Here is a 17,274-nt window from a genome sequence, read left to right as displayed (position 1 = left end):
CTGTAGTCTCTTGATGCTACGAACAGAAAACAAAAAATAAATAACTTGGTCATAAAAAGGTGTCGGTGTAACTGGCTCAACCAGGACTTTGCACGAGGGCTCAGACAGCTGTGTTCATGGTCGTACCTCAGTATTTACAGAGTCAGTGACCAATCTAGGACCGGTTCTATGTTCCCACCAGGAAAAGAAAACGACTCACGTTTTCCATCAGACATCTTTGTGAAACCCACAGAAGCACACGAGAAGATCAAGTGAGACCAAAGTTTATTGAACCTGCAGAGAAACCAGATCACTGCTGTGGAAACATGGATTACATCTACATTTTAGTTACATACCATTTATTATTTTTTATGTATAAATTATGTCTTGGTCATGCTTTTATTCTGAAAGGCCTGGTGAAGAATTGTTCCCTCAAGTATGAAAAATAAATAAAATCTTTATGGTAACATTCTTCTTCTGCTTCTTTATAAAAGAAAACAATAATAACTCTCCATTTGAACTTTCTGGCCTCAGAGGTTGTGTGAGGTTTCCTTCATGAGGAGAACAAACAGAATATAAACCAGTGTGTTTACAGTGAATGTGTCAGGTCTGAGCTGCTGTGTGGACCAGTTAGAGAGCAGCAGCTGGATCCCAGTGGTTGGACTGGTGGACGACTTCAGTGAGGAGTAGATGACATTTGGCTCTGGTAGAAACTCTGCACACACAAACACACAGGAGGAAAAAAAATTATAAGAAGATATCCAAAAGATTTTCAAATTAAAGGTTTCACATACATGTGCACAATAGCTGTTTAAAATACATATTTGGTGGCCTGAAACAGGCAGAGTCCATAATTACAGAGAATCCAACGATGACTTTCATACCAGCTTTGATGGAAGCTGCGTCTCCTGTCCCCCATTAATGTGACTGGAAATGTCCTCAAACTGGGCAGCACTGGTGGATCATCTTTGTACGTCTGATAAGAGATGAATGCAGAGCAAACATGAGGCTGTAACTGAGGACAATAACTGATCAGTGTTAACTTATTACTTTATTCTGTCATTATTGTTCATTACTGTCAGTTACAATGACTGTATGAATTGTAATGACACGACACTCACAGACACACAGGTCTGTTCAACACCGCTGGTTGTCCCTCTTCCTCTCCCTCACAGCTCGTCTTCCTCCTCACTCTCAGGACTGTCCCTCTCTGTACTGCAACAGTGTCAGAAACCCACATTTGATTTTTTTGTTTATTTATCATATTTAATTTTTCATCTGTCTTTTTGATTAATGTGTGAATTAGGGTAATTGAGGTCTATCAATGTCAAAAATCTCACTGTATGATTTCAGTCAGTGTTTAAATAAATCCAACAGGAAATGAGATGTTTATGTTAAAACAGTGGCAGTGTTTTCAAATGATGGCACAGTGATTGTGCTTAGAAATACTCGGGTGATTATTATTTACAGGAATATTATGTGAAATACGTTTTTGAAAGATCAAAATGTTGTCATTCAGGAGAAAATCTTCCCTTTTAACAGGATCCATGAAAACAACCTGCTCTAGATGAAACACGAACATTAACACACAAATTCAGCAGGAATCCCCTGAATGTATCTTCAGAAAGGGAGGAGTCTATGACTGCATCATCACTCGTCATTAGTTCTGGGCAAGCGCTCCAAGCCGGTCTGGAACTTTTCACTTCAACTTTTGTACCATCTGATCAGGACCCAAAAACTGCACGTAATGGATGTAACATCAGTCTGCAGGAATCTACTGGTTGTCCTTTTTTCTTGATCGTGACTGCAGGTGAGTTAGAGCGAGAATCAGATTTTTTTATTCACACTAGAATACCGCGTTACTCTGCAGCAGCCCACCTTCACATCACATATCAGCCAATGTCCTCCACTTTGTGCCAACTCGGTCAGCAGCCCGCTGTCACTGAACGTTTTTCAGCATTGAGGCCATTCGTGTGCAGCGCAACAATATCCATATCCAATTCTTGAAACCCGTTTTAGTCGGCATGGGTTGGCCCAACCAAAGTGTCAAGTGTCCTATTTCGACGTTCGAGAAAAGGCGGAGGGAGAGGGCGATGTCTGCTCGACGCCTGTTCATGAAGCTTCTCTCTAAAACTAAACACGGTCCTTCTTCTCCTTCAAAGTCGTCTGGCTATCGTCCTTAAACTTTCTAATAACGTCTGAATACCACCTCTAGGTTATTTCTACCGTCTCTTTAACGACCGAGACAAAATAAAATGTTCTTAAACGAAAGAATCCGTCAAAAGAAGTAGCGCGTGAACGCAACGCTGTCAAAGCCGAGCTCTACCGGAAACAAGTTCTTTTCCCCACCTCTTTGCCGAAAAGAAAAAATAACACTTACTTCCTGCCCCAGTGAACCACAAAATGAATGTTACTTATATACACGCAGTGTTGCTTGTATTGGATTAAAATGACTGAAAAACTGTCAGCTAACATCTGTATGTTTATGCCGCTGTCTGTGTTACATAAACTTAAACAATAATAAGTTCGTGCTTGTTTCTACAAATAGGTCTCATTTAAAATAACTTGAAGCGGATTTCGTGTGTGTGTGTGTACATTGTTTTATTGCAGGAAGCTTTATTAAAGCCCCACTTTATGTCTGTAAGTATTAAACATCTTTAGATATGCGCTATACAATTTAAAGACTAAATAATTGTAACAAGTGTCACCTGGCAGTTTGTTGCTCTCTTCCAGGTGATTGGCTGAAGAGCTGTGAAAAGGTAGTGGGTGTGTGGGGTGAAGTCGGCGCTCTTCTGTGGAAAAAACCAGAGGCAATTAATTCACTCGGTGCGAGTGGGTATACTGTCGGTAATAGTGATGGGTCGGTGAGGCCTCGTGAAGCGTTTCAGCACATTCCCCAAACTGTATCGATACTGTGCTGCTGTTTTGCTCCACACTGACACCTGCTGGACGTTAAATATCATTGCAGGCAACTTACTTGAGACTCACAACAGACACTGATTCAATGACCTAGTCATTCTTGTACACTGTAAGTTATTGTACTTTCCATATAATCATTTTATATCTTTTACATTTCAAATATTGTAGACATCTTTAAAATATATTGTGAATGACATTAAGTGAAAGACTTCTATTCAGAAAAATAAGTTTATCCAATGTTTTAGCATTCAGTCTATTGCGTTTTTTTGACACCATTTCCACAGCTTTGGAAAACACATGCTCGCAGGGCACAGGTGACGCTGGGGTACACAAAAACTGTAAACCCAGGTGGAAAAAGTTCAGGTAAGATGTCTTCCTGTTCCCTCAGTACGTTAAAGGATCCTCTGATCTTGGAATGTTTCTGTCTGACACTCTCCACAATACTAAGGGGTTGGCAGTCCTTTATAATAAAATTCAGGAATGCCTGGTCCAGAACAATCTTCCTAGATGCTTGATTTCAAAATAATCAAACACATATTAATAAAAAAAAAAGATGATAAAGCTGTTCAGTGTCTATATAGGCCGACCTGTGTTCATTCTCAGTGTGTTTGTCTTAGTTTCATGTTTGGCTCTGTGATGCCTAAACACTGAGGAGGTGATTTTGTTTGTGTAAGAAGCTCCGCAGAACAGATGCGACATTTAACCTGCATAAAATGAAATAAATAATTTACACTTCAAGTCACATTGCTGTTTTTCCTATTCTGGTAGATCACACTGAAACAAAGACAGACAAACAGATACCTTATTTGCAGTTAAAAGATCAAAATGATCCCACACAGCAGAAACTTTTCTTTTTCTTTCGGGCTCCGTTTTGTTATGGAGAGATGTGTATTTTTTTTTTTTTTTTTTTTTTTTTTTACCTTTGTGAGAGTAATTTTGTGGTTTTTTCGGTGGCGACTCATTCCGTTGGCAGATGCAGATGCGGTACCTTTTAAAGACAGTTTGGCGCATTGGCAATGAGCGATACAGCAGCTGGATCGATCACATGACTTTGTCTTAAAGCGACCCACGCATCGATACAGGCTTCGCTCTGTGAGCTTGATACATGCGTCGGTGCGTCAGTGTTGCAGGACCCATCACTAGTCGGTAAGTGACGTTTGCCATTTTTGTTTACATCATTTGCTATTGTATGTGCCTATTTTAATGTGTTGTTGGACTTTTTTTAGTGTGACCACAAATTTTAATAGAAGAATTGATCAAGCCCTAGATCGACGGCGCCCAGGGAAACTGAACACTATTGTAGGTATATTGAGTGTTTGTTTTAGCTTCATGATTTTGAATGGTTTCATAAAATTGATATTTTATTGGGTAATATTTTAATCGATAATGTTGTTTGTTTTTCAGCTGTGCTGTCTCTGCTGTCCTTTTTTTTTGTTGTTCTTTTGATTGATTTGTAATTTTGTTTTGGTTAGTCCGTCCAGCCGTAAAGGCGGTTATTGATTGAGAGTAAGTTGTGTAAGGGCGGACTAACCTCCCTTTAGTTTTTTGTTTAATTGTTTGTGCCACTTCCCTTTATCTCCCAGATCGCAGGTCATGCATAGCACTGATTCCCAGCTGCACTGAGACCCGAATTGTTTGCAGTGTGTGCCACGATAGTGTCGCTAAGCGGGGTGTGACGGGTTGCAGTGTTATTTTCACACAGTTTGTGTGGTAAGTCTCATGTGCAGCTGGGATATCAGCAGGATGTGTCGTAAGTCCTGTCTGGAAATAACTGGGAATTATTATGTCTAATTTATGTAATAAATAATCAATTTATATCTTTGCCCCATTTACTCATCCTTTGTCCTCGGTTACACAACAACAACAACTACAACTAACTTAATCTAAATAATTTAATGTATTTGGTAGACCATAAAAACAGCAGAGCTGCAAAAACAAGTAGATGTCAAATATTAATAAATACCAATAACTAGAAATGTGCATAAAAGAGTTTTGCTGGGTGTTGTCAGTGTCAGTAGTGTGTATGTAATGTCTATACAATCCATGTAAAGAAGCTGTCGTTATTAACACAAAGTGGTGCTAATAAAATGGAAAGCACAAGTTTCTTATAACACTAAAATCTCAAAGTGCTTGACTTATGTGTAAATCATTTTATGTACTATTAAACACTTTTATTGTGAAAGCACGAAAACGGAAACTCTCACTGTAATGATCCTGTGTAATCACCACACAGGTTTACAGCTGTTGGTTTTGGCTCTGTTGGTGTTTTTGTTTTGTTTTGTTTTTTGTTATTGCTAACCCTTAAAGTTTGGATTTGTTTGGCTGAATTTTAAATTCATGTCATGTTCTAAGAATATCTCCAACACAACAGGCTGATATGCAGCTCCAAACCATGATTGGCTGCTGTACAAGTGAATGGTTTTAACTTTGACCTTTAACCTCTCTGCTCTGTGTTGTTTCCTCTTTCAGACCAGAAAAACATCACAGCTGAGTCTGGACAGAACGTCACTCTGACATGTCGAGCTTCAAACAACATCATAGTTGTAAAATGGATCAGAGCTGATCTGAAGTCAGATTATGTCCTTTTTTCCCCCGGGATGATCTGTTTGTTCCAGCCAACCAGCATCAGACAGACTGTGAACGCTTACAGGCAAACATCACACTCATGATCAGTGATTCATTTTTCTCTGAACTTTAAATTAAATACATTTTACTTCATGTAGTTGTTTGTTCTGAGTCACTTTATAAGACCCTTTCTGACCTGTACAGTCTGTTGATGGTGTTTGTCTCCTGCACTGTAAGTAAAGTTTCTTGACATGAATGTTGTTTCCTGTTGCTTCATGAGTAAAACAGAACTGAAACATAATGTGAGCTGGAATCAATCCATAGTTGGTTTGTGGTCATTTTTCTTGCTTTTCACCACAAAAAATGACCACACCGACCAGCCAATCGGTGACATCAGTTTACTACCTGCTCAGATCTCTTGGAAACCCGGCCGAGCAGGTACTAAAGAAATACCTGGTACCAGGTACTGATGACCATTCACACTCACATTCAGACCTCTGGGCGATTCAGAATCACCAGTGAACTTAACCCCACTGACTGCATGTCTGTGGACTGTGGGAGGAAGCTGGAGTACGTGAAGAGAACCCACACAAACACAAGGAGAACATGCAAACCCCCCACAGAGACTCCCCGACCAGGTGGTGGATGCAAGGCCTGGGTGTCACCATGTGGCCCTCTTAAAAATATATTTAGGTACTTTAAATATACACAACATGTAAACTATAAAAATAATAAATGAAAGTTATAATGTCACTTATGTCAGCTGTAACTCTCATCTGGACTCTAATTTTTACAGTTTTGATTTTATTATTGAGTGTCGGTGCAAAAACTAAAAACCCCAAACGAACAGTTATTAATAAATATAACAAACATACAACATACACTGATAAACACACAGAGCCGATCTGAGTTTTTTTTTAAAACTGATCATCTGCCAAGAAGTCATTTCCATCCATCCAGCTGGAGCCTATCCCAGCTGTCATAGGGCGAGAGGCGGAGTACACCCTGGACAGGTCGCCAGTCTGTCGCAGGGCCAACACACAGGGACAGACAACCATTCACACCTATGGGCAGTTTAGATTTTTCAATTAACCCATCCCCACATTTCCAATGTTTCTATTTATTTTTTTATTTTATTTTTATGTGTAATGTCTTTACTTATATTGGTAAGTAGACTTTAGTGAACATGACTTATGACGGGTTATATAAAATATAGAAATAAGCTGTTTAGTAAAGTATCTTAAAGACTGTGTTATTTGACACATTTCACATATTATACACCAACAAGTCATTTACAGCAGTGTTGGCCAATCATTTTTATGCAAATACCGGAAACTAGTTCGGGGCACAACCGTATTTGGCGCCGTTACCGTCCCGAGCGAACGTCGTCACAGCGGGGACACCGGACAAGATGGGTACCGGAGTTCTTACGTCGCTCTTCGGGATTCTTCTCGTCTGTTATTTCGCGTTTGCATCAACAGGTGAGTATGTAACTCTTAGATTGCTGATGAATTCATTTGCCGTTATTGGCATATTAAACACACGCAACCGGGACGTAAACGTGATTAGCGAAGCTCGCCGGTTACCGGGCTTCGAGCGCAAGTTAGCTCGCTAGTTGCGAAGTAGAAGCGGCTCTGTGTGGTGTGAGTTTTCTGTGTGTTTTGCTTAGTGTTGGCATTTGTGTGTAGTTTAAGTGATCACTGTTAGAGCCACCGAGACATGATGGACATCGTTTTTCGGCTGAAACCTCAGAAAACAGAAAACGTTCACTTCAATCAAAACACAGCTACCCACCGAGCTAGCGACAGCAAGGCGACACGTCACGCTAAAGTTAGCCTGTCGGTGCAAACGAGTGGCGGAGAAAAAGCGGACTGTCCCGGATTACTTTCACATGACAGGGGATTTTAATCAGGCAAACCCGAAGTTGGGATTAATATAATGCTATTAGCATGTGCAGTGCTCTGGTACGGGAGAAAATTAAGAATAAAAAGCTCGAAACTGACTTTTCGACACGATGTCGTGCTTCCGTAGCGATCAGCGAAGGAGGAGAAGCGCTACCGCGAGGCTTAATGTTCGCGGCGGGTAACAGGTCGGCTGGCTTCACCCCGGCGCACAAATCACAGCTCACTTTACCGCGTTATCTCAGGAGAACAACCAAGCCACTAAAGAAGTACTAAAACTTGTACTAAAACAAGTAAAAGTACTAAAACACACTCACAACTGGAACACTGATCAGAATCAGAACCTCGTTAACGGCGTCAAGTACCTGCTGAGAACATCACTGTAGTGAAGTTTATCTCCCCATCCAGAAACCCTGGATTACAGCCAAGGGCAGGGATAAAATTTGATTAGTACTTTGAACATTACTGTGTGATGTGGTTAATGAACCATAGTCACGGTGGAGGCATGGCTGAGCAGCAATGCTTTTATTCCTTGTCCTGGATCGCCATCTTGTGGCAGATTTGGGAATTGTTTAGGAAGTATTTTCCTATTTTTGTACATTGAGGTGTCGCAGCTTCTTAGTATGTTTTTCCTGTCGATGTTTGTTATTAGTTTTTTTTTAAACACGTACTATCACGTTGAACATAAAGTAAAGTTAACCTCTTGCAGCCTCTTCTGCAGCACAATCCAGCGTTACACAAACGTGCAGCACTGTGTACAGTCCGCCCTACAGGGCCGACTCCACAGCACACAAACCAGGCTATGGCCCCGCCGTCTTTACTCTCTTCACCAGCTCTATAACCAGGGCTGAAACACGACCTCCCCACGCTGTGTGTCCGTGTTTACCACAACACGCAGAGACTCTAACATGTACCGAACGTGCTGCTTTGCTTTGTATTATCCATTAACAAGTTTGAGGAAAAAACATCAGCGTGGAGTCATGGATAGCCTTGGACCTTGAAATATAATTTGGACTTTAATGTGGAAATTTCGATGTTGTTCTCAAAAAAAGTCTTTCTTGTATTAATGTTGCCCTGAGACTCTTTGATAGGAGTGACAGAGAGTCACTGATCTTCACTCTGCTTGGCTGCTGTACAAGAGACTAGTTGCATTTTAACCTTTAACCTCTCTGATCTGTGCTGTTTCCAGCTGTGTCTGGACAGAACATCAATGTGACATGTCGAGCTCCAAACAACAACACAATCACAGCTGTAAAGTGTAAAAGACCTGACCTGGGAAATAAATATGTGTTTTTGTATCGGCAAAAGCGCATTGATACCAATAACCAGCAAAATAACCATTATTTTAATGACATTTAAATCATGACTGAAAACGAGTATGGAAATTGTTAACGCGTGTTATCCATTTGAAACCAAATTAAAATGAAAACCAGCGCAAAACATCGAACTAAAATAATAACGCTGTGAAAAAAACAACAATTGTTTAAGGTTACGCTGACACGGTCCTGAAATTCTGCTGGACTCATATGTTTCATGCTTCTCTTTGAGTGTTTTTGGATGGAGCCCATCACAATAATCACTGTTCTAGAAATGAAAAGTTGCATTTTAACCTTCGTGACCTCTCTGCTCTGTGTTGTTTCCTCTTTTAGCCCAGAAAAACATCACAGCTGAGTCTGGACAGGACATCACTCTGACATGTCGAGCTCCAAACAACACCATCACAGTTTTAGACTGGAGCAAACCAGACTTGAAAGATAGCTCTGTCCTTTTTTATGACAAAAAATTTAATACCACCAAGCAGCATCCATCATTTAAGAACCGGGTGGCTCTGCAGGACAGACAGATGAAGGATGGAGACGTGTCTTTGATTCTGAACAATGTGACGATTAATGACACTGGAACATACGAGTGTGGTGTCATCCAGAAACGTACAGATGGTTTGAAGCTCCTCTGCAGCATCACCCTGAGTGTTGTTGATCCTCCAGGTGAGTGAGTAGAGTTGAGTGTGTGTGTGATCAGAGGTGAAGCTGCTTCCTGGTTGTTGATGTTTGTTTCTAAAGATGTTGTTGATGAGACTTTGTAGAAAGCAGCTGGTCTGAGTGATGTGATCAGAGTGCAGTAGATAATGTCTGACAGCAGTTTGAAGAGGAAATGGATTCTGTTCTGTTCTTCACTCATCACCTACCTGACAGCTGACACCTCACACCTGTTTCTCACCTGCAGGTCAGACAGGAGGAGACACAGAGGATGGAGGGAAGGAGGATGGAGGGAAGGAGGCTGGATCTGTTGGAATGAAATTGGTCTTCCTGTTGGCGTTATTGTTGCTGCTGTTGTTGTTGTTGGTGGTGGTTTTCTGATTTACAGAAAAGTTAAACCAAACAAACAGGGTTCATACCAGCCTCCAGTTAAAATTCAGCATGTTTGAAATGTTTCAGTTTTTCCAGCTGATCTGAGTCTCCCAGAGAACAGTTGAAGATATCCTGAAATTAATTTTCATGTCCTCGCTTTTCTACTCTGAGCACTCAAAGCGCTTTATACAACAAATTCATTCACACGAGCACTTCTTCCAGTCTCTTAAGTGCTCAATCTAACATTCATACACATTCACACTCCAATGGATGCATCGGAGAGCAACATGGGGTTAGTATCTTGCCCAAGGATATTTGGCATGCAGACTGGAGCAGCCTGGGATCGAACCACCGACCTTCTGGTTAGCGGCCACTTGAGCTATAGCCCGCCTTCCTGTATGGAAATTCAAGTGTGCCAGGACTCACAGGTGATTGGCTGGCCAGGGACCTATGCCCGCCCAACTGCATGCAGATTGGAGTGTGCCAGTCCACACACACCATTGGCTGCTGCGGGATCCTCGAATGCAGCGAACCAATGACGCGGCTTCCTGCGTTTACCTAGGAATACAAAAGGCTGAGGATTCTTCGCTCGTGGGGGACTCTTTGATTTGAGCAGACTGTGTAGGCTGTCCCTCCTGCCTCTGGCCTCGGCTTTTGAGAGAGTGTTCTTGTGTTATTTTTTCCAATCATGTAAGACAAACGAGCAGACTGAAATGTAACACCAGCAAGTGCCAAAAGACAATTTTCACAGATTTCTTCAAAATGTTTTCTTTGGTGCAAAAAAACAGACAAACAGTCCAGCAAACATTTTCACATTTTATTTTTACATTTCCAATAATTAATGATTATTGTTTTTAAAGTTGTATAAAAATGATCCAAATTAGAAGTTTTGTCTTTAACTCCTCAACGTCTGACCAACAATCATGCTGAGCTTTGTATTTATCTGTAAAGGAACTTTTCCCAAACAAAGAGTTTGTGCTTCAAATGTTTCTACTGTAAATAAAGTTCCTGTTGATATGATTGTTGTTGTAAATAAATCTGAAGCTGGAATCAAAGTAATCCATGTTTTTTTTTTCTTGCAGATTTCAGACAGTTTTACAAAAAATATTTTACCAATAAATATAAATATTAAGAATAAATCCCATAAACTGTCAAAGTTTATAAACACAACAGCTGTTATAAATGTTGTAAAACACATTTATGTTTTAATTTGTTAGGCTGGTCGTTTATGACTACAGAGAGAAAGAACAAAGAATTTAACTGATGTGATATAAATCATGCTCTGATGTGCAGACATGGAAACACAGAAAACCTCATTCACATGTTTCACACATCACACTGATTTTGATGTTTTCTTTCCACTAATGTGACAAAAACGTCCTTCATGCATCTCCAGCTGGTTTCTTGACCATGACGATGAGTTCACTGTACTCAGGTCGCCTCCACAGTCTCCACATCTCAAACAAATGTGTTGGAACGAGAGATTCACATCATGTTCATGTTGTGCTCTAATTGGCTCTCAGGTCAGCTGTTACACCATCTCTAAATGACCTCCACCTCCTGCCACTGGATGTGGTGAAAGGTGGAGTATTCAGAGGATTACAGTCAAAGTAAATCAGTATGAGGTCAACAACATGGCGAGAAACACTTTGGTGTTTAAAGTGACAGATCTTTGACACTAGGAGGAGAATATAAAGGGACAAATGGTTCACGTGGCTCTACAAAGGCCTTTATATACACTTCATATCCAGTTATAATTTAAAGCGAAATTCTTCTGAGTTAACATCCTGTAGATTTGGGACTAATCCTCTTTCTCCATGGATCCAGTGCTGGTGACTAATCTAGAACTGGTTCTGCGTTCCCATCAGGAAAAGTGTGTTTCTGCTGAGAGGTGGAGTTCACCTCATTGCCAGAAGAGGGCAGCATCAGAGCTCGGTTTGATCACAGCACTGAGCTGCTGGTCCATTTTTATAGAAACTTGCTCCTGAGCACTTCAGTCGTGACTCTCACCTCTGCTGGTCTGAAGAAGTCTGAAGTTATTGAACCAGCGACGTCTCCAGACTGTCTAACACTAAATGACGTCACAGATGTTTACGACCTCAGCACACACTGCACAGGAACTAAGACTCAGGTGTGCAGCTTAAAATTAAAATTATGTGTTGGCGCTATTGATGTGCAGTGTTGGTCAAGTTACTTGAAAAAAGTAATCAGTAACTAATTACTGATTACTTCCCCAAAAAGTAATCCCGTTACTTTACTGATTTCTTATTTTCAAAAGTAATTAATTACTTAGTTACTTTTTAAAACACGATTTACAACCTGAAGAGGTGATAAAGCAATAGAGCTTTCAGCCCAATTCTACTTTTTCTGCATAATCCATCATACAAAATGTAATCAAATGGAAAAGTCTCTTTTTAAAACTTGTTTCATCAGTTTTAATCTTTTAACTTTATGCATCAAGCAAAAATTTAATTTCATGCAACATTCTCTGACTGGAAGAAATTAGTTTAACATTTAAACCTATTTTCTGCACATTCCAGCACATAAAATACATTTTTTTTGTTTACACTCACTCTTTCAAATAGATGCAAGTGAAACACAGCAGAAAATAAATAAAGTCAAAGACTAGCGGTCCTTTTGCTCTATTTTCACCTGTAAAGCAGGAGCAGGGTAGGCGGAGGTTTACCCTGGTGCAGGTGTGCCGCAGCGGTCAGTGGAAGGATATGGCAGCTCTGTGAATTTCCCATTACCTCGTTGCGCACTCGGTGCTTGCTTGGAAGTTTAGGGTTTTTTTCGCTGTAAAAAGAAGTTTTCTTCCCACGCACAATGGACACTAATGTTTTTGTCACTTTTTATGGAATCAAACTCAAAGTAAGGTCAGTACTTCCACGCTTTAAACGCTGCGCGCTCATACTCTCTCCCGCACTTGATACATTATCCATTGTTGATCTGCACACAGCTGTTGCCACGAACGTCGCACTCGCTTACGTCACTGTCATGAGACATTCTCTCAAAAAAAAATCACAGTTTTAGTAACGCAGTAACGCAGCGTGCTTACGGGAAAGTAACGGTAATCTAATTACCGTTTTTGCAATAGTAATCCCCAGAGGTGTGGACTCGAGTCACATGACTTGGACTCGAGTCAGACTCGAGTCATTAATTTTATGACTTTAGACTTGACTTGAAAAAATGTTCTAAGACTTGTGACTTGACTTGGACTTTTACACCAATGACTTGGGACTTGAATTGGACTTGAACCGGTTTACTTGAAAAGACTTGATATTTTACCCCAAATATAAAATTTAACATGCACATTATATAGAGATTGAAAATGTGACGTCATTCACGGGTAGAACCGCAAAGGATTCTGGGAACTCGTGGCAAGCGGTACTAGCGCACGCAGGCTTTCAATTAAAATCAGTCACACAGCGATAAAAAGAAACACAAAAATGTCAAGAAGCTGTTGTATTATTAACTGCAATAGCCGGTCGCATGACAGCCACGGGAAGCCGACGGGTAAAGAGATCGGTTGTTATGGGATTACGTCGTTGAAGAGAAATTGTTCGAGCCATGTTTCCAAAGTAACAAAGAGGCGACTGGATTGCAGCCATTCAAAGATCAAATATAACGTCCTAGAACACTCCAGCTCACAGGTTAGTCTGCTCCAAGCATTTACACAAAGGTCAGTCTGCTGTTGTAGTTAATGCGTCATTTTTCTTAACATAATTGGTGATATAGGTTACAAGCAAGTCTGGCGCTGAACAGAAATGGTCGCGCTATGCTCCTTTATTTATTGTGCATAAATAGTGAATTGTCCTGACACAATATTGCGTTTCGCTTCTGTTATTATGGTACATTGACAAAAACATATGCTTTTATTCACAGGATAAAACAGGTTTTTTGTATCACTAATTGCCCAGTACGATTACAGCATACAATATTATTGTCACTGCTACATTTCTGTGATGGGTACCAGAAATTATTTCCACTACTAATTAATTACCGTTGAGCTCAAAGGTTATATTAATAAACGGTTAAGGAATGTGTATTTATGGAGACAATTTGTGAGACTGGTAAACTTATGATACGTACGATGGTCTTTCGTTCTACACGGTGCATTTCAAGGTCCTGCACCCATCCGTCGGTAAACTGTACCTGGGCTTGTTGCAGTGACCGGAAGTTACTAAACTTCATGAGTGTATGCACTCACTCCAAGAACCGTATAATTATAAATATGCATATAAATATGCTAAGATGAGATAGCTGACTTCATCTAACTAGCAAATGTTTTCCAGGCTACGTTGGTGATACAGTTTTTTTTAATGTGTATGATATTTTTGTCATGCGATTTTAAAGCCGGTCCTACAACCGCATCCAAGAATAACATGCAGCTTATCTCAGAACTGTCGGTGAAAATTATTCTTGGAGCTAAGTTTAATTGAGCTGCATTTTAAAGAGGTGCAATTTCACAATTTGTGTATATTTTCTAAGTTCACTATTTTGTATGTGTTGAGAAAAACACAGATTTTAAAATTACATGGTCTAATATTTACATTTAGCATAACTGCAACATTATTTTTTCGTTTGTTTTTTTTAAAGACTCGAAAGGACTTGAAATTCAAAGTTTCAGACTTGTGACTTGACTCGGACTTTTACACCAGTGACTTGAGACTCGACTCTGACTTGCCTGACATTACTTGAGACTTGACCTGAGACTTGAGGATAAAGACTTGAGACTTACTTGAGACTTGCAAAACAATGACTTGGTCCCACCTCTGGTAATCCCTGACTTTACTCGTTACTTGAAAAAAGTAATCGGACAGGTGTAACAGTGTACATAATAAAGCCCCAAGAGTGTTTTTGATATTTATTTCTGACACGTGAAAAACATTTTTTAAAGAATATGTTTCAAAGTTAATTAATTCATGAGAATAAAATCTAATGTTTAATTAAAGCTTCAGTGACAAACTACAGCCAACAGGTGGCAGCACATCTCTCTTCCCCTCATGAGCACAGCCACTTTACTTTTTTTTTTTTTAAAAAAACTTTATTTAAAGTAAACAAGTTTACATATAAAATGCACATACACATACAATTACATATACAAAACCTTGAGCACATACAAAAGGGAGAAACAAGGAGGAAAATCTAGCATCTGAGTCCACACAACGCTCACAAGACTTACAGTTTTAATTCGTTCCAGGGGAAAACTTTCCCAAGTTTCAGGTCCATTGTTCGTCTTCTCCGAAGGTCTGTAATGATATGTTTACTCACCACATCACTACTTATCATCTTTTGTTCTAACACTCCTTTGGCACGAGTTTTCCAAATATGTGTGTTTATTACACACATTACTAACCAAAAGAGTCTCCTTTTGTCGTCACACATTTTTTCTTTAAACAAACCATATTTAACTGCTTTAATATTAACATCCACATCATAGCCAATTTCTGTCATTTTCTGCCTGATCTCAGTTGTCCTATAACAATCCAATAGAAGATGTTCTAGGGTCTCATCTTTATCACAACCTGTCATAGGACATTTCATGGTGGTAACAAAACAACTCCATTTTACCACCGCTCTCACGGGGAGGCGCCCGAGCGAGATGAGCCACACCACGTCTCTCATGCTTTCAGATAATAATTTGTCTTGTATATTTTTAACTATTGAAAGGTTTTCATCTTCATTTGCATACTTATATTGAATTACACCTTCATTTTTGGTTTCATTAATTTTTTTATAGATATTTTTCGTATTGTCTTGGAGAAAATTTAAACTATATTGTTCCCATTGACTTGATAAGTCACCGAACATAAGTCTGTGGTATGGAACACCCGCTCTGGCCCTGCCCCTTTTCTTTTGCCACAATTGCTCCTTCCCTCGAACCCACGGGGCACCCCGAGAAATTGCGCTTTGAGTAATTTTCATAAAAGGAATTCGCAAAACAATCTCTAAGTCTGGGGCTCCCAAGCCCCCGTGCTTCCTACTCTTGTACATAAATTTCCTCTTAGTCACTTCTCGATTGGATCCCCAGATAAATTTAATGCACATCTTACTTATTTTCATTACAGTTGTTCTCGGGGGAGGAAAAATTGCGGCAAGGAAAAGAAGTTTCGAAATTATGTGTGTTTTTACAATATTAATACGTGTTTTATAGTTTGTATCTTTATTTTCCCATTTCATAATTTCCATTTTAATTTCATTTTCTTTCTTATTCCAATTTAGTAAACTAGAGTCAGTATTATCAATCCATATACCCAGAATTTTAATCTCCCTACAAAGAGAGATCATCATTTTAGGTTGTCTGGTCGGATGTCCAAGCCACACCCCTTCAGTTTTGTCTTGGTTCAGTTTGGCACCTGATGCCTGTTCGTAGTGGTGTAATATCTCCATAACTGAAGACAATTCGTTTTGGTTTCTGATTATCACCGTCACGTCATCTGCATACGCCAAAGCTGCGATTTTAAGGGATTTATCTAGGACGTATCCCTTGATCCGTTTATCATCATTTATCCTTTTCAATAAGGGATTAATTGCAAGGACATATAACGCAGCACTCAAAGGACATCCTTGTTTAACCCCGCACTCAGCACTAAAAGGGGATGAGAGCTTTCCATTTACCTTAACTTGCACTAGGGACTTTTTATAAATCAATTGGATAATAGAAATAAATTGGTCCGGAAAATTATAAGCTTTCATTACTTTCCATAAATAAGAGTGGGAAACAGAATCAAAAGCCCTCCTTTGATCTAATCCTAAAATGCAGAGCTCTGAATCCTTTCCATTATAAATAATTTCTCTTAACATACTTAAGTTATCCCACATCAATCGTCCCTTAATTGCGCATGTTTGTTCTTTTTCAATGATAATATCTAATACATCCTCTAGTCTAGACATAATTATTTTAGCAAAAATCTTATAATCTACATTCATTATTGTCAGTTGCCTATAATTATTAATGTCTTCTCTATCGCCTTTCTTATATAATAAACACATAACTCCTTCATAAAACGATTTACCCATTGTTTCTCTTTCTATTCCTTCATTAAAATACTGAGTTAATAATTCAGACAGTTCTTTACTCACAATTTTGTAAAATTCAGAGGGGAGTCCATCCAGACCAGGTGTTTTATCGGTACTAAGTTGGTTAATTACTGACTCCACTTCCTCTCTTTTAATTTTTCCAATCAAAGTTTCATAAATGACAGAATCTAATGGTTCAACCTCACTCAAAAAATTGTTAATAGCGTCGCTGTTTGTAACTATGGATGAAAACATCTCCGAACAATAGTCTCTAATCACTTGTCTTTTCCCCTCTTCTTTAAAAACTGACTTTCCACTGACTTTCCAGCCACTTTACCACCATCACTGCTCACTACAAGGCCTGTTTCTGTTTTGCTCCAATTTTAAAACTCAGGGGGAAGAAACAGGGGCTCTCCTGCATGCACGCACACACACACACACACACACACACACACACACACACACACACACACACACACACACACACACACACACACACACACACACACAGTGTCCATAGGTTTAGTTTAATTATTTAT

The 17,274-nt window shown here is 39.6% G+C and overlaps 1 protein-coding gene and 3 long non-coding RNA genes across 9 annotated transcripts in view; 2 read left to right on the top strand and 2 right to left on the bottom strand.

Annotated features, from left to right (window-relative positions):
• Positions 1–17,274, bottom strand: part of LOC143412400 (uncharacterized) — a 95,196-nt gene that overhangs the window by 18,384 nt on the left and 59,538 nt on the right. The window lies entirely within an intron of this gene.
• On the bottom strand, positions 248–1,982 carry LOC101485284 (uncharacterized). Of its 3 annotated transcripts, XR_001167346.3 has the most exons (4): positions 1,858–1,944; positions 1,101–1,194; positions 864–955; positions 248–694 (listed from the first exon to the last, which is right to left on the bottom strand). It is a non-coding gene; the product is annotated as an uncharacterized LOC101485284 (long non-coding RNA). The 3 variants fall into 3 exon arrangements; XR_013096083.1 differs by lacking the exon at positions 1,101–1,194 and having other exon boundaries at positions 1,858–1,982; XR_013096084.1 differs by lacking the exon at positions 1,858–1,944 and having other exon boundaries at positions 1,101–1,658.
• On the top strand, positions 1,650–5,719 carry LOC101485456 (uncharacterized). Of its 4 annotated transcripts, XR_013096082.1 has the most exons (6): positions 1,652–1,789; positions 2,590–2,619; positions 2,713–3,007; positions 3,183–3,261; positions 3,872–4,044; positions 5,368–5,719. It is a non-coding gene; the product is annotated as an uncharacterized LOC101485456 (long non-coding RNA). The 4 variants fall into 4 exon arrangements; XR_013096081.1 differs by having other exon boundaries at positions 2,590–3,007; XR_013096080.1 differs by lacking the exon at positions 2,590–2,619 and having other exon boundaries at positions 1,703–1,789.
• On the top strand, positions 6,872–10,754 carry LOC143415654 (uncharacterized). Its single transcript, XM_076880984.1, has 3 exons — positions 6,872–6,944; positions 9,014–9,349; positions 9,588–10,754. The coding sequence occupies exons 1-3, from the start codon at positions 6,875–6,877 to the stop codon at positions 9,719–9,721; spliced, it is 540 nt and encodes a 179-aa protein (XP_076737099.1). The 5' UTR covers positions 6,872–6,874; the 3' UTR covers positions 9,722–10,754.

Source organism: Maylandia zebra, unplaced genomic scaffold (genome assembly GCF_041146795.1).
Source record: "Maylandia zebra isolate NMK-2024a unplaced genomic scaffold, Mzebra_GT3a scaffold02, whole genome shotgun sequence".
Taxonomy (NCBI): domain Eukaryota; kingdom Metazoa; phylum Chordata; class Actinopteri; order Cichliformes; family Cichlidae; genus Maylandia; species Maylandia zebra.
The sequence above is the reverse complement of the archived record's forward strand: the minus strand, read 5'-3'. Positions and strand labels throughout refer to the sequence as shown.